This window comes from Mustela putorius, unplaced genomic scaffold, assembly GCF_011764305.1.
Source record: "Mustela putorius furo isolate JIRA1106 unplaced genomic scaffold, ASM1176430v1.1 tig00000198_pilon_pilon_pilon, whole genome shotgun sequence".
NCBI classification, from domain to species: Eukaryota; Metazoa; Chordata; class Mammalia; order Carnivora; family Mustelidae; genus Mustela; species Mustela putorius.
Genome location: NW_025421311.1, coordinates 8204464 through 8229911, shown reverse-complemented (window position 1 = coordinate 8229911; position 25448 = coordinate 8204464). Strand labels below are relative to the sequence as shown.

General features: G+C 53.6%; 1 protein-coding gene across 1 annotated transcript; it reads right to left on the bottom strand.

Annotated features, from left to right (window-relative positions):
- Positions 1 to 954: 954 nt before the first annotated feature.
- On the bottom strand, positions 955 to 7118 carry LOC123391327. Its single transcript, XM_045077576.1, has 9 exons — positions 7115 to 7118; positions 6819 to 6940; positions 6187 to 6395; positions 5342 to 5463; positions 4435 to 4665; positions 3801 to 4136; positions 3100 to 3480; positions 2053 to 2223; positions 955 to 1649 (listed from the first exon to the last, which is right to left on the bottom strand). The coding sequence occupies exons 1-9, from the start codon at positions 7116 to 7118 to the stop codon at positions 1396 to 1398; spliced, it is 1830 nt and encodes a 609-aa protein (XP_044933511.1). The 3' UTR covers positions 955 to 1395.
- Positions 7119 to 25448: the final 18330 nt, after the last annotated feature.

Below are 25448 nucleotides of genomic sequence, written 5' to 3'. Positions count from 1 at the left end.
GGTGGGGTGGGGGGGCTGTGAGGTGGGGCCTCTGGGCCTCACCTGCCTCCGGGCGTCTTTGCCAGAGACGGAGAGCAGCTCGACACTCAGCTGCCCCAGGCGTTCGGCTAGATGCAGCTCTTCCTGCTCCTGGCACCGCCAGTACTGCTCCCGGGCTATCAGCTCCTTCTCCAAGGTGTCCAGCTGCAACGTCCCACTGGTTTGTGGCTCCTATGCTTCTCCTCACAACCTGGGGACTCATCAAAGGTCCCCAGGGCCTCTCCTCTAGACAGGGGCCTCCCTCACTCTCCGGCGTCCAGGACTATGCTGGTGAGGCTGTTGGCTTGATCGTAATAACTGTGCTCCCCGCCTCCAGACTGCAGCCCCCTTCTCCCTCCCTCTAAAGCCCGGCCTCTGTGGAGCCACCCGGCCCCCTGCCCCCACCTTCCTCTTGGGAGGCCGGGGCAGGGGGGCTTTCGGCAGCGGGAAGCTGTTCTCGTCCCCTCATCTCACCCCTTCAGACGCCTTTGTGAAACTGTGAGTCAGGGCAAGAATTAAAGTGTCTTGGCTGCTAAAGAGAATCTCTTACAACACATCCATCTTTGTTCCTGAAATGAACCAGGCCGAGAATGTATGGGAGGACCCGAAGTCATTTCCATTTCCATGGAGACCTGCCAAGGGCTGAATTATTGCAATAACCTCCTGACAGGCCTTCCTTCTCCAGGCTGGCCCTGCTCCCATCCATCCTCTGCAAGGCTGCCAGAGAGAACTTTCTAGAATGCTGATGACATATCCACATGCGCACACACAAAAATGTCTGGAAGGAGAGGTGCCAACCTGTTAATAGTGGCTGCACTGGTGGGAGACTGGGGCGAGGTGAGTGGTGTCTGCATGGGGGAGCTGCTGGCGGCAGATGGGGGAGAGCGATGGGGAGGAGGGACCTTGTGCTTCTTCATTTACATACGTTAAGACATGTAGGATTATAAGTAATTTATTTTCTTTTTGTATTGTGCCAAGTTTTCCAAATTTAAGAGTCTTAAAAATATTCGTATCTGATCATATCACATGTCTACTTAGAATCCTTCAGTGGCTCCCCATGGCTTTCACGGTAAGCCACATTTCCAGGCCTCAGCCAGGCACCCGAAGCTGTTCGTGATTGGTTTCCTGCCTTCCTTGCGGGCCACCCTTCACCCTCCCAGGACAGCCGTGGTCTCACGCTCCCCACCTTTGGCCTTGCTGACCCCTCGAGGCATCTTCTGGACTCAGCCCAGGTGTTACCTCTTTAGGGAAGCCTTCCTTGAGCTTTCCTGCATGTGATTTGGACGTCCCTCCCCTGTGCTCCCTTAACGCCCTTATAAACCATGATCCTGATTGGAATCCTTGGCCGACAGGAGCCCCGTCTAGTTCTTCTGCATCTCAACACCTAACACAGTGCCTGGAACCTAGAGGGTACTCAGTGTGCAGCTGCTGGATGAATTGGGAAAAGGAACAGTATGAATGGCTTCTACGAACCAGACCAGGGTCTCTCACTCCCCGAGGCAGGGCCTCCAGCCCTTGGACGATGGGCACCACCAGTCCGGTAGAGGGGTCTGTCTGAGCACCAATGACAGGACCAGGTTCCCCGGTGAAGGGGTCTATGGCCTGAGCCCCAATCGAGATTGGGATAAGACCTGTGGGAAAGCAAGAGAGAAAGAAGGAAGGGGTGGTCATGGAAAGACGCAAACATGGTGGAAGGGAGCTGAAGGACCCCTGAGAACCCCTTTTGCCCTTCGAGGGGTTCTGAGCTGGATTGGAGGGATTCTCGGAGGCCATTGACCCTGAAGGTGAAGTTCTGAAGTGCTGGTTTTTGAAAAGACCCACTTTTCTCAATGGGGGATAAATGACCTGTGGTCCTCTGATTCTGGAATCTCAGCAGCCCTAGCAGAGGTGTCAGAAGGACCCCATCCTATGACTCAAGAGTAAATGGACTGGGGGTACCCTTCCTGGAAAGTACTTTCCAGGGCTTTCTCACCCAGGGCTAAGTCACAACCCTAATCCCCCTGGGACTTTCACAGGTCCCCAGTTCCCTCCTACCTTTGCCATCAGCATCTTCCATTGAACCTGCCAGGGGTGTGGCATCACCTGAATTCCCATCAGTCTCCATGCCCAGGATGGGCACCATGAGCCCTGAGCCCTCAGGGTCTGGGATCTCCATCCCGTATAGGACCGGGACCCACAGCTCCGTCCCAGGATAGCACATCATCCCTAATACAAGGGGGAGTTAGCAGAGAGAAGGGTGGTTGAAGGCTAAGTGCCAGGCTCAAAGGGCTAATCCCTGACCCGAGAGGCTTCCCTGCAAAGACTGCATTTGTTTCCTCTGGGGCCTCGCTTGGCCTTTTGAATTCAGGAGGAAGGTACTGAGTGGCCTTGGGGTCTCTGGGAGGCTGAGAACAATTTCTAGGCCACACTAAAAAGGTAAAAAGAAAAGTATCAAATATTCTTGGGCACCCTCCATGTACCAAAAGTCTGAGCTTGGGAACTTCTTACAAATTACATTTTATTTGGCCCTACAATGGAACCTAAAGTATATACTGTTTTTATCCTCATTTTAAAGATGTTAAAACAGAGTGAAGTCTAGTAACTTGCCCAACGTCTAAGAGTCATTAAATAGTGGGACAGGGATTCAAACTCGAATCAGTTCTGACCCCAAACCCTGGTTCTTTTTTGTCACATTATGGGTGGAAGCTTCTAGAGAGAATGACTGAGGTAAGCTCCAGGAAGGTGCCCCTCCTACTTCCTCTCCTCACCCATCCTTGTATTAGTGGAGGTGTAAAACGGGTTTCATAACATGTTACGCTGTTGGGGACGCTCTGAAATAACAGGAGAACATATATTTCACGATCGTGACGTGTAAGACCCTGTAGGATTGGCAAGAGAACAGAGTTCAAACCCAGCATTCGCGGGATCGGGCATGAAGCCACCACACTCCTCTCTTCCCTCTGTTCCGTGTGTGTGTGTGTGTGTGACCCGTGGGGCTGCAGTCCTGTCCCCGAGCTTATGAGCTGAGGGTACAGAGGCACCGGGTCATTCAGGGCTTGGGATGCCAGGGGCCCAAGAGCCCAGGTCTCAGTCAGTAGGTACCTATCCTCCCACCACTGGCCATGATGGCCTCTGCTGTCCCCAGCTGCCGCTCCAGTCTCCGAGCCTGCTGCAGGGCATGGTGCAGACTCAAGCCCAGTGCCTGTCTCGTGTCCTTGATGGTAGTCTCCAGAAGCCTCTGTGTCCTCGACCCCGGCCTCTCCCGGTAGCTCTGGAGCATGGCAACCACTCGTCTCTGGGCCATCAACACGTTGGCGTCCAGCAGGGCCTGTGATCCTCCCATGTGGGGCACTGTCTGGCCCTCCCGCCGAGAAGCTCCCTGCAGCCGGACCGTCTTCCCGCTCAGAGGCTCCTCGAAGCAGTCACCAGGCAGCATAAGGCTCCCCGAGGCGTCTCGCAGCCCCCCCAGGGCAAACACCTGACCTGGCAGCGGAACCCAAGAGGGTGAGGTAGGAAGGGGCTGAACAGAGATGCAGGGAGATGACACATAAAGGAGGACCAGGGCCTGCAGACCAGGTGAGCACAGGGGTGGGGGACTGGAAGTGAGGGGCAGGGGACAGGGAAGCCAGGACCGAGGATGCAGGTGGTGTAATAGCAGAGTGGGGATAAAGGGTGGAAAGGTGGCTTTGGGGTGATTTGCAGCCTGGACCAGAATATGGGGCATGTAAGGGACTGGGGGACTGGAAAAGCCAAGCTGGGCAGAGAGGAGGGCGGGGAAGCCCAGCACTAGGGACGGCGGATACCTGTGTTTTCATCCAACCCGACTCCCAGGATTGGCGAGATGCTTCCCGTGACTGGGTCCTCCATGGGGCCCCCCAACTCGAGGGGGGCCAAGGTCTTGGTGAGAGGATTGCAGTATGTGCCCCCAAGAGTGAGCCACTGCCTGGTTTGAGGATGAAGAGTCACAGCCAGCACAGGCACCTCGATGCCGGTTGTGGGGTCGGTCATGAGCGCCCCCAGCTGTGACGTCCGTCTGGGCTGCAGGATGGGCAGGTGGGTGGCGGGAGGGGAGCCTGTGGCTGGGCAGGTTGGGTAGGGCACATAGGGGAGGATGGCGGCTTCTGACGTTCGGATGCCACCTGGACGGGCAGAGACAAGGAGACAGGGAGACAGGGAGTGTTAGCACTGTTGGTCCATCAGCCTCCCACCTGGCCCCGCAGAGCCTTCTTGTACCCAGTGGCTCTCCCCGGCCTCACCCTCTGCAGCAAGAATGTTAAAGTGAGGAGGGGGAGAAGGTGTTTGCTTCTCTGCTCATCATCATACCCCACAGTGCAAGGACAGAGCCCTGCTCCCTGCCTTGGGCTCCCGGGGAGATCCTCCCAGAGGATCCCAGCAGACCCTGGCAGGGCGGGAGCTCCTTTGTGGTCAGGGTCTCACCGGAACTGAAGTCAGTGGTGGGCACCAGGGTAGCTTCCTGCAGATCGTACCCCAGATTTCCAGCTTCAGGCAGCACCTTCCCAGTGTTGGGGTGGATGAAGTAGCCAGGGGGTACGGATCCTGCATGGCCACTGGCTGGAAGCATTGCACAGTTGGGGCCAGGGACCATCAGCTTGGTAACGGGATTCACGCTGATGTCCGGGATGCCCCCATGAGGGTCTGCTGAGGCTGCTGGAAAGCAAATTATGGCTCAGCTCTGCATGTGAGGTGGACGGGCCAGGCTAGGGGCTCCCTGGGCTGGTGCCTGGAAGGAGCTGGAAGAACCCCAGCCCAACCCCAGTAGCAAGTGCTCCCTGAGGGCAGAGCATCTTGTCTTTTGCTGAGCACAGGGCTTGACCCCCCCTGCAAGACACAACACTGTGATATCATCACAGTCCAGGCTGGCAGGGGCTGGAAAGACTTTGGGAAAAAATGGTGACAGCCTATCAGTCACCTGATGGGGCTGGGGACTCCGTGTACTCAGAATTCCCACAGAGAACCCAAGAGGATCCTTCTCCCACTCTTCATTTCCAGGCAAGTCCAGCATTCTCCAAATAGGCCTTTTGCACTCATCCGTTGGGCTTTTGCTCTCAGAAAATGTTCCCTTAGGTATAAAGCCATGCTTTGGGGCAGTTTGGCTCGGTTCCTCCCCTGTTCTTTCCAGTTCGCAGGCTCCCTCTTCAGCAACACAGCTGTTGGCCCACACACTGCCCAGGAAGGCCCTCCCAGCTTTGGGGGTTTCCACTTTGCTCTGTCCTTCTCCTCTCCTGCAAGGTGTCCTGGGGGTGGGGCAAGTTTCTGCGGGCCCTGTGTACCTGAACTCTGCCGGGCCAGGTTTGGGGGGGCGGCAAGGGGGAGCAGAACCCACCTGGCCGCAGCAGTTCCGCCCCGGTGCCGGAACCCAGGACGCCCCAGGCCTTCAGGCGGTGGCCCTCCTGCAGCACAGCCTGGGACAGGCGGCTCAGAGCAGCATCCAGGGGGGGCACTTCCCTGCGGGGAGCCGGGGGGACAAGAGAGAGGCCGTATCAGGGGCCACGCTGTGAGGCATGGGGAAAGGACCCTCTGCTGTGGCCCATTCTGGACCTGGGGAAGCCACACTCGCTCCTACCCTAGGCCACATGTCAGCAAGCCTGACTCAGAGGCACCACCTACACACCCTTCTGGCTTCGGCCGGGTCCGGGAGGACTTCGCGGGCCCGGAGCCCACCTGGGCCTTCAGCAGCCGCCGGGCCGCCATCAGCTCGGAGCAGAAAGACGCCCACTGCTCCTGGCGGGCCCCGAGGTCTTGGCGGAGGAGCCTCAGCTGGTGACCGAGGCTGGCCGCGTATTGGCCCGCCAGACGCCCCCTGCGCCCGGCCTCCTCCTCCGCGGCGCTGGCAGCGGCCTCAGCAGCCTGGGGTCAGAGACAGAGCTGCCTGCCCGCCCGCCCGCCCGCGGGGCTGCAGACGCCCGACGGCCCGCAGCAGCCCAAGGGCCACGCACCATGCGAGCCCCGGCAGGGAGCTCCAGAACATTCTGCGGCAGGCCTAGCAGCAGCGGCAAGGGGATGAGAAATGCCCGGGGGTGGGCGGAGGGGCTAGGAGCCCTGGGGCCTGGGAGATGGGACCGTGGGAGAGGGGCCACGGGGGGCGGGGTGGGGGTGCCGGGCTCAGGGGCCCCTCCGAGCCCCATTTAGGCACAGGGACCAGGTGGAAAGGTGTGAACTCAGGCCGACCTGTTGCAGCTCCTTCGGGGGACTCCCCAGACGCTGGCCCGCAGAAGCCGGGGTGCGACGCTCAGCCCCCCACAGCTGCCGCAGAGAACCGGCTTCACCCATGAGTCTGAGGCAGAGGAGTTTGAGCTGCGGGAGAGCGCGGCGCGCACCTGTGACCTCGCGCCGCGCACCTGCGACCGCGCGCCGCGGCCTCCCGGCCCCACTCGTTGCTTTGATCACAGCGCCCTCTGCTGCCCGTCAGTGGAGGGACGCCCCAGCGCCACAGCCCCCTGACCCAGCTTCCCTACTTGGACTTCCAGTATGTGCGTGGTTTTTACCCCCCTCCCAAGGCCTGTCACCTACTGGCCTGAATTTATACATTCCAGTGTGGCTACTGAGGACCAGGAACGGGGATCTGAAGACTCCAGAGGGGGGTCTTAATAGATTTCCTATCACTGATCTGAGGTCCAAAGTTCTGAAAATTAGCCCTAAATTTAATCTGAAATCTTCTATCCCCACTCCCATATACTTTCCTTTTCCCTGGTTCTGATTTGTAGATGAAGGATTTCTTCAGGTTCTCTATCCTGTAACCAGCTGCGTTTTGCGATGAACCCACTTCCAACCCCGTTCACTTCTCCAGCTTCTCCACTTACCTCTTCCTTGGTCTGGCTGAGTTTTGTTGTCACAGACAGAGACTGTCTGAGCAGGATTGCAAAGAAGCATTCTGGGTCAAACCACTCCAGGTCTACCTGCTCCTCAGCCTCCCAGCACCCACCTGTCAGGGGGCAGGAAGCAGGATTAGCCTCCCGAAATGCAAAGATAAGCCTCCCTGCTGATCTTCCCTAAACCTTCTTCCTGTGGATCCTCAATGGTCAAGACACAGTCTTGCTTGTAGCAGCCCTGATGAGGACCTCATTAGAAACACAGAATTCTAGATTCTACCTCTGACCCATTGCAGAAGGTCCCCATGTAATTCACCATCACATTTAAGTTGGGGTGCTCTTATCTGAGGAGTGTACTTTGAGGAACAAGGGTAGAAGGTCACTTGGTGTGACACAGGAGTGCCTTCTGGGAGCTGCTCCTCTAGCTAGTGCTGGACATCTCCTGACTCGGGTACTTTGTACATGGTTATATTACTTTTCTTTTGGAAAGTTTTTTTTTTTTTAAGATTTTACTTATTTATTTGAAAGAGAGCATGAACAGAGGGAGAGGCAGATGGAGAGGGAGAGGCAGACTTCCCCACTGAGTAGGGAGCCCGATTCGGGGCTTGATCCTAAGACCCTGGGATCATGACCTGAGCCAAAGGCAGATGCTTAGCCGACTGAACCACCCAGGTGCCCCTTGAAAAGTTTTTATTTAGATGTCTCTATCCCCCTCAGCATGTACTTCTAGAACCAGGCAGTGTCTGGCATACCGTGGCCATCCAATAAATATTTACTGAACAAATGAATAAATGAAATGCGGAAGAACAGAACCATGAGTAATCTGGGAACATGAGAAAGGGAAGTGGGGGGTGGCCAGTTGGATTTGGGGACCCCTCTGGGATTCTAACCTGAGTCTGTCACTCACCGTGATCTCCCTCAACCCTGGGGGTATCAGAATCTTGGTGTGCTCGACCTCTCCTCACTGACGTCATCCCAGGCCTTGGGGAGGTGTAGGCATCCAGGTTGTATCCTTGCTGATGCTTCCGGAAGGTGGGGTTGGGAGTGGCCTTCCGGGCCCAGCTCAGGCTGTGACACTGAATCTACATGGTACATAATGTGGCGATGTGAGGGACAGGGGGAAGCATCTTCTTTGAAGACCAGCCGGAGGAAGAGCCCTGCTCAGCTGAAGAGAGGGAGAACCTCGTCTTCTTGTTTGGACCATTCCCACTGCCTATCTCCTTGTGCCCCCACCCTCCATCCATCCTTTCTTCTACCCTATTGCTAGAGTAAAAATAAAATTCTTACCAGGGTTTCTCTCTCTTGCTTGAAAGTTTTTTGTTTTGTTTTGTTCAAAGGTTTTATTTATTTGTTTTTTAAGATTTTGTTTATTTAATTGGCAGAGAGACAGTGACAGAGGGAACACAAGCAGGGGGAGTGGGAGAGGGAGAATCAGGCTCCTTGCTGAGCAGGGAGTTCCTTGTGGGGCTCGATCCCAGAACTCTGGGATCATGACCTGAGCTGAAGGCAGACGCTTAACGACTGAGCCACCCAGCTGCCCTTGGCTGAAAGGTTTTACTGGATCCCTCACTGCATAGAGGATAAAGCGGGGCCCATGGGATCATAGTGATTTTGTCTCTCAGCTCTGTGTCTGCACCCCCATATTTGGTTCCCTGAGCAGATGAATGCTGTTTCATGCCTCTGTACCCTTACACATAGTACCCCCTATCTCATCCGCACCTTCCTCCCAAGCCCAGTACCTCCCAGCCCCCAACTCGCCAACCCCTTCGTTAGTACAGGGGACACATGCCCCCATGGCTCATATCTCAGACCTCTTTCGGGATCACCTCCTCACAGAAGTCTGTCCTGACCCACCTGGGGGGCAGTCAGCTCCTTCCTGATGCAGCCAGACACCCTGGACAAGCTTTCGCCAGAGTCCCCTAATGTTGCTGGATGTTTGTTTGTTTCCTTGTCTATATTCTGCCTGCTGAGCTTTCATCACCGGAGGCCCGAGGCTGTACCTTTGTCACTTTCGCATCTTAGCAACTATTGTAATGCCTGCTGCAAATGGGCCGGGACAGCCCATTTACACGGGTTTGGAGAGGCGGTCTTGCGTGGAGGTTATGATGTCCCTTGTCCGGCTTTACTCACCAACAGAAGCAGGCAGAACCCCAGCAGCAGGACCATCTCCCCCAGGACTTCTGGCCAGTCAGACCTCTTCGGGGGCCTGGGGATCTTGGCAATGCCGGTTTGGATGAGATACCTGGGAGTCGTGGAGGCAAAGGGCCCTTCTCCGAAGCACCGGCCCCCGGGCGGCAGGGTGCGGAGGTACTGGGGGGAAAGAAATCTGTTCAGCCTTTCTCTCACGGTCTGCCAGAGACCAGCAAGGGGACAGAGTGGGACCCTGGGCCTGTCGGCACGAACCAAATAGCCCAGACCTTTGTGCACACCTTGGGGGAGCAGAATCTGGGTTTTCCCCAGGGAAACAAATTCACATCGAGTAACAGAGCAGCTGTTTGCCTGTTCTGGGGCGAGGTCGGCACAGCCTCCTCGACGCTGTGCAGGTGGGGTGAGGAGCTAAATCCCGTGTGTGACCCTGACACTGCACCTGGGTCAGTGGAGGCATCACAAGCAGGTCACATGGATACAAGCCTGTGCAGATGACCTTGGGGTGTGAGCCTTCAAGGTGAGAGAGGGAGTGGGGCAAAAGCGGGTAATGAAGCAGAGGGCCATGAGCGATGTCCGGACACTGTGAGGTCCTTAGACACACCTGCTATTTTTACCCCCACGGTCTTCCCTTATCTATACACCACATGTTGGAGGAACCCTGGAAACCCCCAGCAACTGTCTGTTAGGAGTGTGGAGCCCAAAACTTTGATAGGGATGCCCTGAGTGTCTCCCTCCTTGGGGTTCCGTCTGGGATGGTTATGAGGCAGTGTCGTCTAAGGTAAGGGGGACATGATGGGTGGGTGTGTTGAACGAGGCCAACCGTCACGGACAAACCATCTTCCGATGCTTGTTGCTGCTCAGACGGAAGACATACACCCCGGGCTGCTGGAACTGTTGCAGGAAGAGGTAGGGCTCTCTATCGTGGAGCTGGGACTCCTCAGGGAGGGCCCGGAAGCGTCCCCAGTCAAATCCCGGCAGTGTGTTATAGAAGTGGCCCCTGGGGACAGAGAAAGGAGGGGTGTGTTGTCTCCTGCGGGTGCCCATAGGCACCAGGGTGTCTTTTGTCCAGCGCCTCGACGGTGGTAGGCCATGTCCTCTGGGCACTCACAGGTCATACTCCGGGTAATGCTCACGGGTGACCAGGAAGGCAAGCGTATCGTTGACTTGGAGGCAGACTGTGGGGTTGCGGATGCCAGGCTCTGGGGGCAACAGATGCCCACGGCGCGTGGAGTTGGGGCTCCCTGACCAAGGGGAGGTCAGATGTCCTTCGCTCGACTTTCCTGGGCAAGCGAGATACAGAACATGAGGAACAGAGACCTTTAGACAGATTCTTGCTGGTGGCGGTGGGAGAGGAGAGACAACAGCTGTCCTCTGGATGCTCACCGGTGTTGTGGCCTGGGGCCCTGGGATCCCCGAAGAGCAGGCCAAGGGCGTGCAGCAGCTCGTGTCCTGGTCTGATCAGGCCCAGGAACCCAAAGTCTGGAACAAGACAGGGATCTCCCTCAACTGGCAGGGGCCTGGGAGAGAGTTTTCCCTGGTGCATGGACACAGCAGAAGCTGTCTGTTTCTGATTTGCACATGGCGGGATTCAACTTTCTAAAAATCGACGGGTCCCTTCATGGGGCTCCGCCCATCACCATCTAGCTTCTGCCTGAAGAGGCCACGCTCATGCCACAGAAAGGTCCAGGCTTTCCCATGTGTGGTCCTGAGTGGTGGGTCCACCTGTGGCTTCCCTCTGTCCCGCTGTCTTACCATCCATCCTGACCACATACAGAGGGACAGGCTTATGCCCTTGGTCTGAGTTGCAGGGATGGCCTACGGCACGTGGTGAGGAAGGCTTGTCCAGAAGGTAGAATTCCTGGGAAAGAAGAGGTCCAGGGTCAGCTCTTTCCCTTAAGACATGGTGAGTAAGTAACACATCTGCCCCGCAGGGAGGTGGAGAGAGCATGGGGCTTCCCTTGAGCCCTGTCTGAGTGTCATGGTAAGGATGCAGGGGAGTGGTGGTACCTGTCGTCTAAGAACTTCACAGGGAGGGGTAACCAGGAGTCATAACTCCGGGCGCCATGCTTTGCTCACGTGGGAAGTTTTCCAAGACAATTTCTGCCTCTTTAATGAGCAAATCACTTCTTCAAGGAGTTTTACAGGATGAAATTAAATTAAATCAACAGGCAGGCCTTTCCTCTGTCCTAGAGCCTGTGCCTATGATGTGGGTCGGCGAGTTGGGGCCCGGACGCCACACACAGGCATGTCATGCCTTCTCCTTCTCGGGAGGCAGAGGCCCCAGGTGCAGGGGGCCCCAGCCCAGCCAGGGGTTGAAGCTCGGACACTGTACCTGGCTCCCAGGGCCCTCAGGGACGGAGATCTGTGGGACGCCCTCAGAGCAGCTGAGCTGCAGGACGTGTCTCTCTCCCTCGGGGCACAGGGGACCACACGTTCCACTTGAGCCTTGTCCCCAGCACAGACAGAGCCCCAGGCCTGGGTCATAGCCACGGGCATCTCCTGGAGTGGCACACACCTGCACGGAGACTCAAACATCTTAGGGACACCTCTCCAGGGGAGGCTGTCCATGACTCTCTCCAGCTTCAGAGTATAGAGCACAGAGCTCCTTGTTTCCAGCGAGGGCGAGGGGGTAGGTGTCGGGCGGAGGGCCAGGGCTGCACTATGGAGACACCTCCTACCTCCTGGGCACAGTGGTCACTCCACTGATCCTTAGTCAAACACAGCCCCTCCTGGTTCCAGGTGGCCCCATCCTTGCAGCTCCTGTGTTCCCGCTGGACACAGCCCCACGGCTCTCCAACATCTTGGTAGCCTGGGAGGCAGGGGCACTGCCCATCACTGGGCTGGGGGGTGAGGAGGGAAGAAGTTCAGTTGAAGATTCGCTGGTTGATGAGGAACTACAGCTTTTGCTGTGACCCTGCCCGAGATGGGCCAGAAGAGAGAGGTGGGGGAGGGGAGGTCAAGGTTCAACAGGTCTGGAGAGGAGTCCGAAGAGAGGGGAAGGTGACCAGTACATGCTGGTTAGGGTCGAGGCGGTGCTAGCCTTTTAGCCAACAAGACCTGGGAATTTCAGGAAAGGAAGGATTCACATGCCTAATTGTTGGCTTCTAGGGAAAGTTCGAATTGGAAGGGTTTGGGGCAGAGTGTATGTTGGGAGTGGTCATGGTGGAGAAGAGCTGATTGCCTTTTCTTCTGAGTAGCGTTGCTTGATTTAGCAAGTAAAAATGTTAAATTTGAATGTTGGATAAGCAAGAAATGTTTTCAGCATAAGTCTGTCTCATTCAGTATTTGAGACATACTTATGCTAAACAATGATCTGTAACTGATCTGAAGTTCAGGTTTAACTGGGCACCCTGTATTTTATCTGGCAATCTTATCCCTGTGTCACTTGGAAACCCGAGCTAAGCCCGGTCAGGTTACATCTGAGCCGAACTTGACCAAAAACAGTCCTGGAAAGGCAGCCTGTCCTTGGGTCCCACTGCCAGAGGACATACCTGGAACACTCGGCCAGGCCCCAGGCAGACACAAGTGTCCTTGCCCTCCTCCGGCTGGGTGGCCCCGGAACCACAGGGAAAACAGGCATCCTGGCCAGGCCAATGGTTGAAGAATCCTCGAGGGCAGAGGAGGCAGAGGGGGGTGTCATGGGGACCAGCTCTGGTGAGGAAGGTTCCAGGAGGACAGGGAGGAGGCGGTGAGCTAGAGCAGAGCCTACCTGTAGAATGACGGGTGCACAACAGTTAGGACTGAGACTCAGCTTCCAGGAGCTGCCGGTCCCCAGGTGATCCTCCCCCCCCAACCCCAAGGCCCTAGTACACGCCAGACTATTCCCTCCCCCAGCTCAGGGGCTTCTGACCCCACCAGCCCAGGTGTTTGTCCCCTGGGCTGTTTGTCTTGCCCACCCCTTCGCTTTATCCCCAACTCCTCTGTGCAAATTCAGCCCCAGATCCTACCCTCTGGGCACCCTGGTAGGTGCAGCTCTTCCGCACAAGGCGTCTGGCTCCCACAGTCCTGAGGAGTGTCTCTGCCCAGGCACACGGCTCTCTGCAAGGTAGAGCAGAAGAGGGCTAGACAGGCCCATGTCCCGGGGATGCCTCTGAAGGGTAGAGCCCTCGCTTCCTGGGCGGGGGCAACAGCAGCAGGGAGAGGGGCCCACATGCAGGTTGGCAGAGGATGGACAAGACCTCTGGGGTCGTCGATGGAAAGGGAAGAGCAAAAGGCAGAGACCCAGTGACAGCAGCCCCCGGAGAGGATGAGATAGGGATGGGAGAGGTACAGAGAGATCTGGGCATAGAGATCTGCACGCAGAGAGAAACGCCAGGAAGGGCAGCCTCTTGTCACTCATACAAGCTCCCGGGAGCATGCGCTGAATACTTCATGAAGGTGACATCTGAGAGACGTATCCTCCGGGTGACCTTGGCCCAGACAACTCGGATAGGGCCCTATACCATTTCCTTCCTAGCGCAGCCGGCGGGGTGTGTGTGTGTGTGTGTGTGTGTGTGTGTGTGTGTGTAGAACTGGGCTCAGTGAGACCATGGGACATTCTAGCTTCTGCCATGTGCCAGGCAAAGCCTATCTCTCTGTCCAAAATCCTGCAGCAGAGACACGGGGGGAATGAGGAGAATGAGACGCAGGCTTCCGTCCTTGGTGCACATTCAGCCAAGTTTCAGAGATGCTCAGGATTTTAGCATCAGGAAAGACTTTAGAGATGATTTCATTCTCTCCTCCCAATTTACAGATGAGAAGACTGAGCACAATAAGACGGAGAGTTTTAACAGAGTCACACAACGGGTCAAACGCTCTTCAAGAACATGCTTCCACGAGCTCTGGAAACCACCCGGCTGCCAGGGAACGCTTGAAATGCCCACGTGCGGCAACGCAGGAGCAGCGGCAGGTGGTGGAGAGCAAGGGCGGAGGCCTGGCCTCGCTGGTGACTATCCTGCGAGATTAGATAATCAGTTAACTTCTCACTCATAAAGAGGTGATAATAAATAATATTGCTTGGCTTTCTTTAAGAGCATATGTGAAAATCGATCCAGCTAACAGGTGAGGAGGTGCCTGCGGAGCCATCAGGTGCCCGCAGAGGCGAGGTCTCACAGGGGAGCTGTGGCTGCCCAAGACACGGAAGTGGGACTCGGGGACTTTCAAGGCCACCTGGCTTACAATCTCCACTTACGACCTGTAAATGAGATCTCTGCCTCCAAGTTTGAATAGTCCTGGGTCAGGAGGGCCTTAAGAAAGTCTGTTTCATGACATTGTAATCAGGCTTTGTTTTGAGAACAGTGAATGTAGCTCTGACTTGATTTGTTGTATCTAATTCCCCGAACGACTGGTGACTGGGTTGCTTCTAAAAAGAGATCCCCCTGTTCAGGACAAGGTGTCCCCTCTATCTGACGGGACTTCACTTGCTCATTCAGTTAGTGGCCCGTTCCACATGGACTCACAGTGTGCTTACGACCGTACCAGCCGGAGCTGTTGGTGCCTGAGGCACTGGAGGCGGATTGCGGCGCTGAGGTCAGGAGGGGAATTGCAGAGCTGCGGAATTAGAGACACCTTGCCGAGACATACTCGAGGGGAAGACATTCAGATCCCTGGGAATCTATATTCTGTGAAGCATAGCTTACATCTGAGCTGGCCAATAAAAACATGACACGATCATAGACGGAACATCAAATTTTCTAGGAGCTGTGTTACAAAACTGAAAAGAAAGAAGAGAAATTAATTACATATTTTATTTAACCTAATGTAGTACCTCAACACCTAGTCGATATAAAAATTAATTACAAGGTATTTCACATTCTTTTTTTATACTGTCTTTGAAATCCATTTTATAATTACGGCAGATCTCAGGGAGGACTGGCCACAGGTCAGGTGCTCAGTGGCCCTACATGGCTGCTGACTGCTGGACGGCACAAGGTGCCGTTGCCTGGAGAAGCCACTTCTCACCTCTGTCACCTGCTTTGTTCTCCTGAGGGGCTCAGGCATCCTGCCTTTGGCTTTCCAGAAGGTGGCACTGTGATCTTGCGGGAAATGGTGCTGGTGGTGGCCGTGGTGTTAAGAGGAAATGGCAGTTGTAAAGGAGAATGTGTGTGTGTGAGTGTGTGTGTCTGTGTGTGTGTCTGTGTGTACGCACACGCATGTGTGTACATGCGTACACGTGTGTGTTTGTGCCAGTATCAGCACCTTAATTATTTTGGTGGAGATGAAGATGAACATCTTGGTCATGTTATAATTCTCCAAACATTTTACTATTTCTGCCAATCGCTCAGGGATTTTTTAATTTTAAAGTAATTTAATTCATTTTTTGCATATATATATAAATTGTATGTATTTGATGTGTACAATGTGATGATTCGATACATGTGGCTTGTGACAAGATTACTATTGTCAAGCTATTTAGCATATCATTTCCTCACATTGTTACTGGTTCTTCGTGTGTGATGAGAGCACCTAAAATCAGCTCTATTAGCCTCTGTTTCCAATATGGAATACGGTGTTCCTGACATAGTCACTAGGCTGTAAGTTAGATCCCTAGGCTTCTTCATCTTATGTTATTGCAACTTTGTACCCCTGTTGCCCAAACCTACCATTCTCCCCCACCTTCCTGCCCTGTCTCCACACTTCTGCTCTCTGCTTCTGAGTTCAACCTTGTTTTTTAGATCCCATGTATAAATGAGATAATAATGGTATTTGTCTTTCTCTGTCTAGCTCCTTTCACTTAGCTAAATGTCCTCCAGATTCACCAGTGTTGTCACAAACATCAGGATTTCCCTTCTCATTCATGACTGAGTAATCTTCCATTATATGCACTTACCACGTCTTCTTTATCCATTCATCCGTTGAGGGACACTTGGGTTGTTCCCACGTCTTGGCTACTATGACCAATGCTACAGCGAACACAGGACTGCGGATGTCCCTTCAACATACTGATTTCATTTCCTTTGGATAAATACCCAGGAGCAGGACCCAGGACTACTCCTATGGTAGTTCTATCCTAAGTTCTTTGAGAAAAAGGCCTTTCTGTTTTCCATAATGCCTGGATCAATTTACATTCCCACCAACCGTGCACAAAGGTTCTCTTTTCTCCACATCCTTGATAACACTTATCTTTTGTCTTTTTGATGATGGCCATTGTAACAGGTGTGAGGGGATCTCTCATTGTGGCTTTGATTTGCATTTCCCTGCTGATGGGTGATGTGGAGCAATCTTTTCACTAATCTGTTTTCTTTTTGGGAAATGACCATTCAGGTTCTTTGCCCATTTTTAAATTAGGTGATTTATTGTCTTGGTATTGAATGTTTGTGCTCCTGAAAGGGAGATTATCATTCAGTACTATAGGTGATCTGGGGTGTGGCCTGGGATTCTGCAATTCTAACCAGCTAAACTAAGTCTGTGGTTATCATGCTTTAGGTAGCCAAGTTTTGTGAGGAGCTCTGATGAGTACAATCCTTGAGGCTCATGACCCATCTTGGGGTTTCTGCGTATCCCTAAAGACCACACTCCCTGATAGTTTGTCTACTTTTGTTGCTTCCAGGTTCTTATACTATGTCCCTGAACTCTGACTTCCCTATTCACTGTCTCTTAAAACTGTCCTCTCCAAGGGCAGTGTCCCCTGGGCTGGTCTAGATCTTCCTAGATTTTACTTCTGATCTTCCCTGATTCTTCATTGCTTCTGACAGGTTAGGGACTTCTTAACTTCCATGATTCTGAACCCCTTTCAGTCTCTCTTTTTTTTTTTCCTTCTATTTTTCTAATTCTACATAAGTTCCCGCTCCCCCCCACCCCGAACATAGTTGATTTTTTTCTTGGTAATTTTTTAAGAATGGTTTTAGACTTACAGAAAAATTGCAAAGACACTACAAAGAATTCTCATACACCTCACACCCGGTTTCCGCTATTATTAACATCCTACATTAAGTTGATGTATTTGTCAGAATTAAGATACCAATGTACAATTATTAACTAAAGTCCATACTTTGCACGTATGTCTTTAGTTTTTACCAGATGCCCTTTTCTGTTCCACATCCCATAGTACATTTTATTGTCACATCTCCTTAAACTCCTTTCTGTTGTGACGGTTTCTCAAACTTTCCCTGCTTTTTGATGATCCTGGCAGTTTTGAGGAGGACGTGTCAGGTCTATCATAGTGTGCCCCTCCACTGGGATGTGTCTGATGTTTTTCTAATAGTTAGACTGGAACCATGGGTTTGGAGGAGGAAGACCACAGAGATAAAGCATTGTGTATGCTACCTCACATCCAGAGTGTGTACTATCTCCATGATGTTTTATTGTTGACCTCAGCCACCAGGCTGAGGTCATGTTTGTCAGGTTTTCTCCATGGAAAAGTTGTTCCTATTTTTCTCCTTTCCCTAGTGTGCTTTTTGGGGGAAAAGAAAGTCCTATGCTCCAACCCCTAATGGTGGAGGATCTACAGAAAGTATATGAGATTCTTCTGCACGAGAGATTTGTTTTTCTTCCCCATTTATTCATTCAATTACTTACTTATCAGAATAGACTCGTGGATATTGAAAGTTTTTTTTTTTCCTTCAAATGACCCAATGTTAGTCATAGGGAGTTGTTTCAGTTGGCTCCTGAGTTCTTTGACATAACTCATCATTGTGGGTTTTATTCTTAAAAAAGCATTTCCTTACTCTCTGGCATGAGCAGATGCCCTGGGCTCATCTTGTACATCTCCTCCCTGGTCTCAGCATCAGCCATCTCTCCCAGGAGCTCTGGATCCTGTTGGGAAAGAGTGGAATTAGGAACCAACGTCTGGGAGCTCTGCATGCTCTGGTCTCTTACGTTTCAGCCACTTTCCCTTTCCCTTTCTGTCAGGTCTCCTGTCTCCTGCTCAGTGATCATGGGGATTTCCTAAAAATGAATCATACATTCTAGGCAGTAATAGAGTCCTGTCTCTGCACGGGAACTTCGTGGGAGATCGACAAGGAATAATGTACAGTCGTGGGGTTTACAGTCAAGTGTGGGAGACAGATGTCCACAGAGATGTGAAGCCAATTTCTAAGGGCCTAGTGACCCGTGCAGACTATGGGATCTGGGAAGTCTCTGCGCTCAGAGTGGAAAGAAGCAAGAAGGGTCGACGTTCTCTATGGCCTATTTGCAGACTCTGATCCAATGTACCTTGACTGGAGTCCCAGGAAGTGGTCCTTCTTTGGACGGAGCAGCAATCTCTGATACTGAGCTTCTCTCTTCTCCATCAATGCTTCTCCCCTTGCTTGTTTGGTATACATGTGTGAGTGTGTGTGTGTGTGTGTGTGTGTGTGTGTGTGTGATTTTTGCTTTCTCATTTAATACCAGTTTACAAAGAAGGAAGAATATGTCTGTCAACTGTTACACACTCATTCTGTTTAAAACCCACCCAGATGCCTTAATAGGCTTTGTCAGGAGCAGGAGGGTCCGCATGGCTGCTTCCCGAAGCCCACAGAGAGAACGAGCAGACCCGCTGCTCTGCCCAACTCTCCAGAGTCCTGAGAGTATACATGGCACAGAGAACTTCAGCAATATTGGTCACATTTTTTTTTCTTAACAAAAAAACAAATAGTTTGGAATGAGAACCAAACTTGCTTGCTTGTGTGTGTGTAGGGGGCTTGTTTTTGTATTCCTCATTCCTTTTTGTGCGGCTTAAACATTTCATAATCACATTTGAAACCCATTACTGAAGAAAAGGGGAAAGACGTGCACATGGCCTTCGTCTACGTGACCCTGCACCCTGGCTCCTGAAGCAGAGACTGACCCACCAGACACCTGCCACTCCCAGCCCAGAGCCGGGGAAGGAGCATCTGGTTTGGGCCAGATGGGAGTGTGGGAGCCTGTCTGACCAGGTGTTGCTTGGTGTTGATGTGACTCAGCATCTAGGTGGTGCGGCAGATAGAGCATGGCCTCTTCCTCCCATCGCCCTCGTCCGTCTCATGGCTGAGGCCCACCTCGGACTCCCCAAGAGCCTTAGAGCCACGGCATAGAGAAAACCCTTTCCTGCAGCAGTGACCTGCTGCTGGAGCCAATCTAAAAGAGCCAGGGGGGACTTGAAGTCTGGAGAATTATTGCCCCCTCCCCCTGCACCGGACGGCAGCATCTTCGCCTCTGCAAAAATGGACTCACACTTCCTTATCTCCCATCTAAAGCCGTCTGTGAACAAAAACCTGAAAAGAGCAGCTCTAGATCCGGCAGCAGCCAAGAAAAACCAAAGGTCCTGCCAGCAGCCCAGACAGGTGGAAGGCGGTCTAAGCAGGAGGTCAGCTGGGGACGCTGCCCTGGGCCCGGAGTAGGACGTGTGTCTGAGTCTCTGGGGGGAAAGAACGAGAATGATGCCAGCATCTAGAGCAGCCTTCGGGCCTAGGACACTGTTCCTGGTGGGGCTGGAGGCTCCTGGCGGAAGCATTAAAGGTGTCTGCAGATGTCCTCCTCTTGAATTTGCGTGACCCATGAAACGTGGCGGAAGTGAGGTTCTGGGATTTCTGAGCCCTGCAGCTTCAGTGCAGTTTTTTGGGAATATTCTATCTGGGAGCCTCGATCTGCTCTGTAAAGAGTCCCACCACCCTGAGACTGCCATCCAGAGAGGCCATGTGGAGGCCCTGTGGTCAACAGTCCCAGCCCAGCCAAGGCTTCCAGCCACACCTACTTCAGCTAAGACCTGAGAGTAGTGAAGTCTCATTATTCTCGAAGACCCACCTATCCGTCAGCTGAATGCCAGAGAGTAACCCCCCCGGACACGCCCAGAACAGAAGAATTGCCCGTGGAGCCTCCACGCACTTCTACACTACAGCGTGGCGAGATGGAATGAAAACGATACCTGTTTTGTGCTTCTCGGCTTTGCGGCGTTTGTTACACAGCCACAGATGACCGACACAGCCAGGGTGCCTGCATCAAGGCCACCTGTCTTCTTATCAACTTCCAAATCCTGCATTACTATAAGAGACGAGAGCTCATCGTTCATTCTCAGAATGGCTGGGCAGAGGGGCTAAAGGCAGAGTTACAGGTACTGAGCCTCTCTGCGAAATGGCGCCCCGGAGGCACTTCGCTTGGGCTAGCCCTATGAGACCTAAGGGACAAGCGCTGAGGTAAATAGGAAGACGGACCTTGAAGGACCTGGTTGTGGGAGCAAAGGGTGCCTAACCTGAGAGGCCGGGTGAGCCTGGGAGGAGGGGAAGCACGAGAGGGCTGGGCTGAGCACTGGGGGAGGACGGACTCGGAGGACTGGCAAAGAAGGGACTGGGTTTTGGTAGGGGGCCGTGGGGCTGAGTGCTCGCCGAGGGGGAGAGCAGGGGCTCAGGGAGTCTGGGAAGCCCTGAGCTGGTGTCTGGCCTGGGGCGTTTAGGCAGCTCTGGGGCCAGCGCCTTCCCCTGGCTCTGCCTGCGGCATTGCTCGGGTCCCAGCAAAGAGCGCTGCTGGGCGCTGGTGATCTCACTCGGACGCTGCAGGTGTGCACCCGGTCTGTAAACCACAACAGGGGCCCGTGCTGCCACAATGCACAGGGCCAAGCGTCCAGCAGGGGATAAAGGCTGATTATTTGTTTAGCATCATTAGCAAGAGTCCCAGAACTTGTCCGAAGCAAAGCAGAAACTTTTGTATTAAGGAGATTAAGCCTTAAACTCAGCTGAGCGGGCTCCGCCATTCGGAGTGGCTTTGTTGTGCCTGGTATTGTGTGTGATTACATGCAAATCACTGGGAGGCCTCCCTGGGGTCCCAACCACAGAGGCTTAGCTGCCCTCCCAGGGCAGGAGTGGGCAGGAGAGGGGGTGGTCACGTGCTCTGGTGGGAGCACCCAACACTCCGCACAGGGAAGCCTGTTCTCCCTTAAGTTCAGGAAATTAGGGTTTTGTTTCATGTGTCATACAGAGGTTTCTGATGGTTGGATACATGTGTAGGGACAGAAGTGCGACTGGGGAGGTATCACCGGAAATTCAGGGCACCGTCCCGTGAAGTTGGGGGATGTTCTTGTTGTCAGGGTCCCTCTGACCATCACACCTGTGGGCATCCTCTAGCATTCTCTCTTTTGAAACTTAGAGTCATATATATGGTTGCCAAGAAGATGGGGACATGTTTTGGTTTTCTTTCTTTCCTTCTTTTCTCTGTCCGTCCCTACCCAGAATCCCTAGTGGCCAATCAGAAGGACTTGGGATTATCCTGGATTTATTGATGCAGAAAATGTGTAGTGTTTGCTCTGTGCAAGAGCTACACGGGCGAGGTGTAGAGGGTGGGGTGTGGTGAGTGGTTGGTAAGAACAGAGATGAATAAGATAGCTCTGTTGTTCAGGAGTTTACAGATAAGATGTGTACCCAGATAACTAAAATACCTGAGGGAATTTGGTAAGTGCTGGAAAAAAGGCCCTGAGAGAGTGCTTGACTTCAGTTAGGAAGGAATCAGGGAAGGCTTCCAAGAGCCAAGCCCTTGGAGGTCTGGAGGCCAGGGCGGGTAAGGGGCGAAGGGCCGCACAAGCCAACTCGTGTTGGAAAGCGTGGGGTGCACACTGCCAGCGCGCATGGAGTTACACTGTGTTCCTAGAACTGGCCCAAGCAGCTTCTGCATACTGGGCCCCAGCTCTGTTTGTGCTACAATTCAGCCTAAACAAATTGGAGCCGGCAGTCAAACCCACACACCTGTGCAGGGAGTCAGGACCCTGTGTCAGCACCTTTGGAACAGATGCCCCAGAGATTTGTGTTCTACCTGTTGACGGTTCTGTGGGTGCCCCAGCATTCTCCTCCTTTGACTTTCCCCCTGAGCGGCATCTTCAGTTGCTTCTAGGTCCTTGATAGCACAGTGAGCTTGGACATCTCTGGGGCTGTCTTCCAGGTGGTCATAAAATGCTTCCCAGCTGGGGTCAGAGGTGAGAGTCATTAGTTCCCACCCTCTGCGAGGCTATGGGCCTGGCTGCGGTCCTGCAGGTCTGAGCTGAGCATGAAGAGAGAGTGAGATAAGCCCTGGGCTCCTCATAGAGGTGTTGCCAAGAAAGATCTCCTGAGAACATGAACAAAGCTGAAAAGAAAACCCAAGAAGGGTGGGTGGCCAAGCCACCAATCGAAAACCTGAACAGCATGGTAGAAGCAGTAGGAGAGCACAGGATGAGAACTGGGATGCCCAGCCTACCTTCCCGCGTTGCTGAACGGTGGTAAGGGGAGCACGGCAGCAGGCACACACCATCGGAAGTCCAACCTCATCTCGGGCAGCCAGGACACTCGGAGGCCTGATGTGCATTTTCGCTAGCCTCTAGTGGTATTTCTAGAGGGAAAGGCACCGGTCCTTGGTCAAGCACAGCTCCTGGGGCCAGATGGAAGCACTGAGATTTGGGAATGAGCAACATTAGCTTTGAAAACAGATACCCATTCTTTTCCAGCACCCTCCACTCCATCCCCATCAGAGCAGGTGCCTCCTGAGAGGCCTCTCAGGGCCAGTAAGAAGCTGAGGGTCACTGCGCCCCCCCTGCTGAGGGGAGAGCTGAGCTTGGAGAATGGGAGTTTCCATCTACCATCCACAACGCACGGTCCTTTCCTTTTGCCGGAAGTTTCTGGGACTGTGGGATCCCTGGGTTCTGAGGGGGTGTAAAGGATGGAAGAATCCCTCCACCTCACCCTCAAAGAAGAAACCCAAACTCAAACCAAACTGCTCTTTGGAACTATGGGTCCTTTGCCCCACCAGAGGAGCAGATGTTTCTGGGAGGGTGGGGGAGGCACTGGGGGATCCAGGCAGGAAGCCAGGCAGGAAGAGCCCCAGATGATGGGGGAGTTGAAAAGAATTTTGTGAAGATATTGTCTGGACCTGGGTTGGATAAAAGATACCGGCAGACGGGGCTGTTCACCTGCTAGGCTTTTGTTCTGCTCTGCTGCGACGGCTCTCCCGGCTGCCCGTGGCGGGGGGCGAGGGGGGGGTGACGGTGGGGAGGGCGCGCTGCCTGCCATCTGCAGGAGGAATACAACAAACACCCACACGCCAGCCAACGGAAACCCGCAGCAAAACAAACAACTCGAGGAGGGCCCCGGCCTGGAGTGCGGTGGGGAGGGCGGGCGGGCGAGGTGAGAGGGCACCTGCCAGGGGCAGGGTGGCCCTGGGGACTCTCTGCATCCTGGGCCGGCTGCCCAGCAGGGCAGGGGTTGGGCAGTCGGGTGACGGTGTCTCCGTCATGCAGCGGTCAGGTTCGAAGAGCTGGGGGCTGCAAAGCGGGGGATTGGATAGAACCCATTCTGCAGATCGCCAGTACCCGTGGTCCCGCCCTGGGGTTTACAGCAGGAGATGTGGAGTTAAACAGTTTGGGTTCAGGGCCTGGCTTTGCCACTCTGTGGAATACCTCTCTGAGCCTCCTGCTTTCCTATCTGTAAAATGGGTAGATGGTAATGCCTAACTGAGAAGAGTTGTTTGGAGGTTGAAGCTTTGCGAACTGCAGAATACTGCACAGATGCTGATTGTTACTGACGTGTTACTTGTGTGGTTGACCCACCAGATCACGAGTGCTTGCCCTTGTGACACGCGGAGCACGTATGTATCAAGGGGGGAGACCTCCAGCCTGGGCAGGTGGCATCTAGGATGTCCCTCAGCTTATGGGGACGAAGCCTGGACTTTCATCTGGGTTCAGGGGCTTGGGCAGGTGGGGAAGTGGGAACCAAGGTGGCATGAAGCAGGGGCTGGGGTACAGAGTTAAATCTGATGGCTCAGGGGCACAAAGTGTTGGACTCAGGCCTTGACAGGGTTGAGACTGGATTAGAGATCTTTCCCAACATCCTTGCTGTCCTGGGCATCAGCGTCCCTCCCCTTTCCCGCAGCATCCACGCCTGAGCACAGTGAGTGGCAGCTGCGGCCAGTGTCCACAAACCTGTTGGGACAGGGCAGGCGGCTTGTTTGCTCTTCCCAGGGCCCAGCCTGGTGGGCTGGACCCAGAAGTATTATGTTACTTAGTCAAAGAATTCCTTTCCTCGCCTGCCTCCATTATAAAGGGGAAATAAACCCCAAGCTGTCTGCTCTTGTGGCCCCAAGCCAGGTCCTCAAGTGTCATTTCTGGGGAGCTGCTCTCCCCAGGGCAGGGTGCAGCCTCCAGGGAAATATGAGTCCTTCTTCCCCTTCCCACCGGAGTAGTAGTGGGCCTTCCCCACCACCCCTGAGGAGGCCCTGTGTTCCCCAACATGACCCTTGAATGTTTTTCTCATTCTAGGTCTGGAGCTCTTGGGAGCAGAGTAGGGCTTGGAGCTTTTCTTGCACCCAGTGGAGGCTGGGGCTGGGTGGCTGGCTTTCTGGCCCAGCACTGGCTGGAACGTTCCAGCAGAGAACAACCAAAGAGGTCTTTTGCCATCGCTTGTGGCCGGGTGCCCTCGGCTGTGCTTTGAGAACCTAAGAGGGGTTTTGGAAACTCCAAGGCTTGTGCTGATCTACTTCAGAGTTCTGGTCAGAACCAGGCAGGCCTGGGGGAACCTGCACCAGACTTTCTGAATGGTATTTCGCTGGAGAGTCCCAGGACCAGTGAGGTCTGAACTTGAGAGATCTGCCAGGTGAGGTCCTCTTCTTCTGCCCCCAGAGTTGGAATGTCTGATGGAATGCCTTCCAGGGGATTCTCGAATAATGTGATGTGCATTTTAGGACCATTTTCTATCTGTGGCCCACTGCCAACAATAAGGGCTCATTTATGAATGCCTTTGAGGCATCCTCTCCTTCCTGTCTCCCGGCCTGGGCAGAGTCTGCCTGGCCTGGCCCAGCTGTGATGACAAGGGTTTCTAGAACTACTTCTCAGAGGGACAGGTATCTTGCTTGAGAAGCAGTGGCAATCAGATTCCATTTCTGAAGATTATGAAAGTTTAAGTTTCTAAATAATGTGATCCTTAAATATCATTGCATTTGGCTAAGACATCTCCCTGCCTCCAAGCATGGTCATATCTCTTCTGTCTGGTGGAACAAAACTGAATTTGACTTGCCAGTTTCTCTCCTGTCTGTTATTCTCCTTGTATCTTACTTAAGTATGGGACTGCAGTGCGGATTGCTGTGTGTTTGCTCAGCATCCACAGCCCAGCTCCAAGTGATCTGGACAGAGGACATCCTTTCATATCACCCCACAAGGAAATGAAATGTCTTACTCAAGCATTCTCCAAGACCCTTAGCACATGGGGAGCCAGGATTTAGCTGGGTGTTCACTGCCCTCCCTCTCCCTGCAGGACCAGTGCGTGGCTCCAGGAATACTCAATGAATATTTGTTGAATGAACAGAACATCAGAGGGATGAAGAGTAGGGACTTGTCAGTGGTTTACTCTGAGCCGCTCTGTCTTGCAGCAACCCTCTGACTGACTCGGTGATACATGTTCCTTCTTAGCTCTCTGACACAGTCTCCTTGATTGTGTTCCTCTGTGTTCCTTTTTGCTCCATCCTCCGGCTTGCGCTCTGTTCCCTCTGTGCGTCTTCCACTGGGAATCCCGGCCCCTCCTTGTGCTGATGGCACCAACGATGTGTCCTAAGCTCTGAACTTCGCTAAGTTCAGACGCTTCCCCCTCC

Excerpts from the sequence above, each read along its gene's own strand:
- LOC123391327 (XM_045077576.1), bottom strand. Across the intron at positions 3,481-3,800 it reads CGGGTTGGATGAAAACACAG|GTCAGGTGTTTGCCCTGGGG; the intron begins GTATCCGCCGTC and ends TTCCGCTGCCAG. Across the intron at positions 2,224-3,099 it reads GGCCAGTGGTGGGAGGATAG|GGATGATGTGCTATCCTGGG; the intron begins GTACCTACTGAC and ends CCCTTGTATTAG.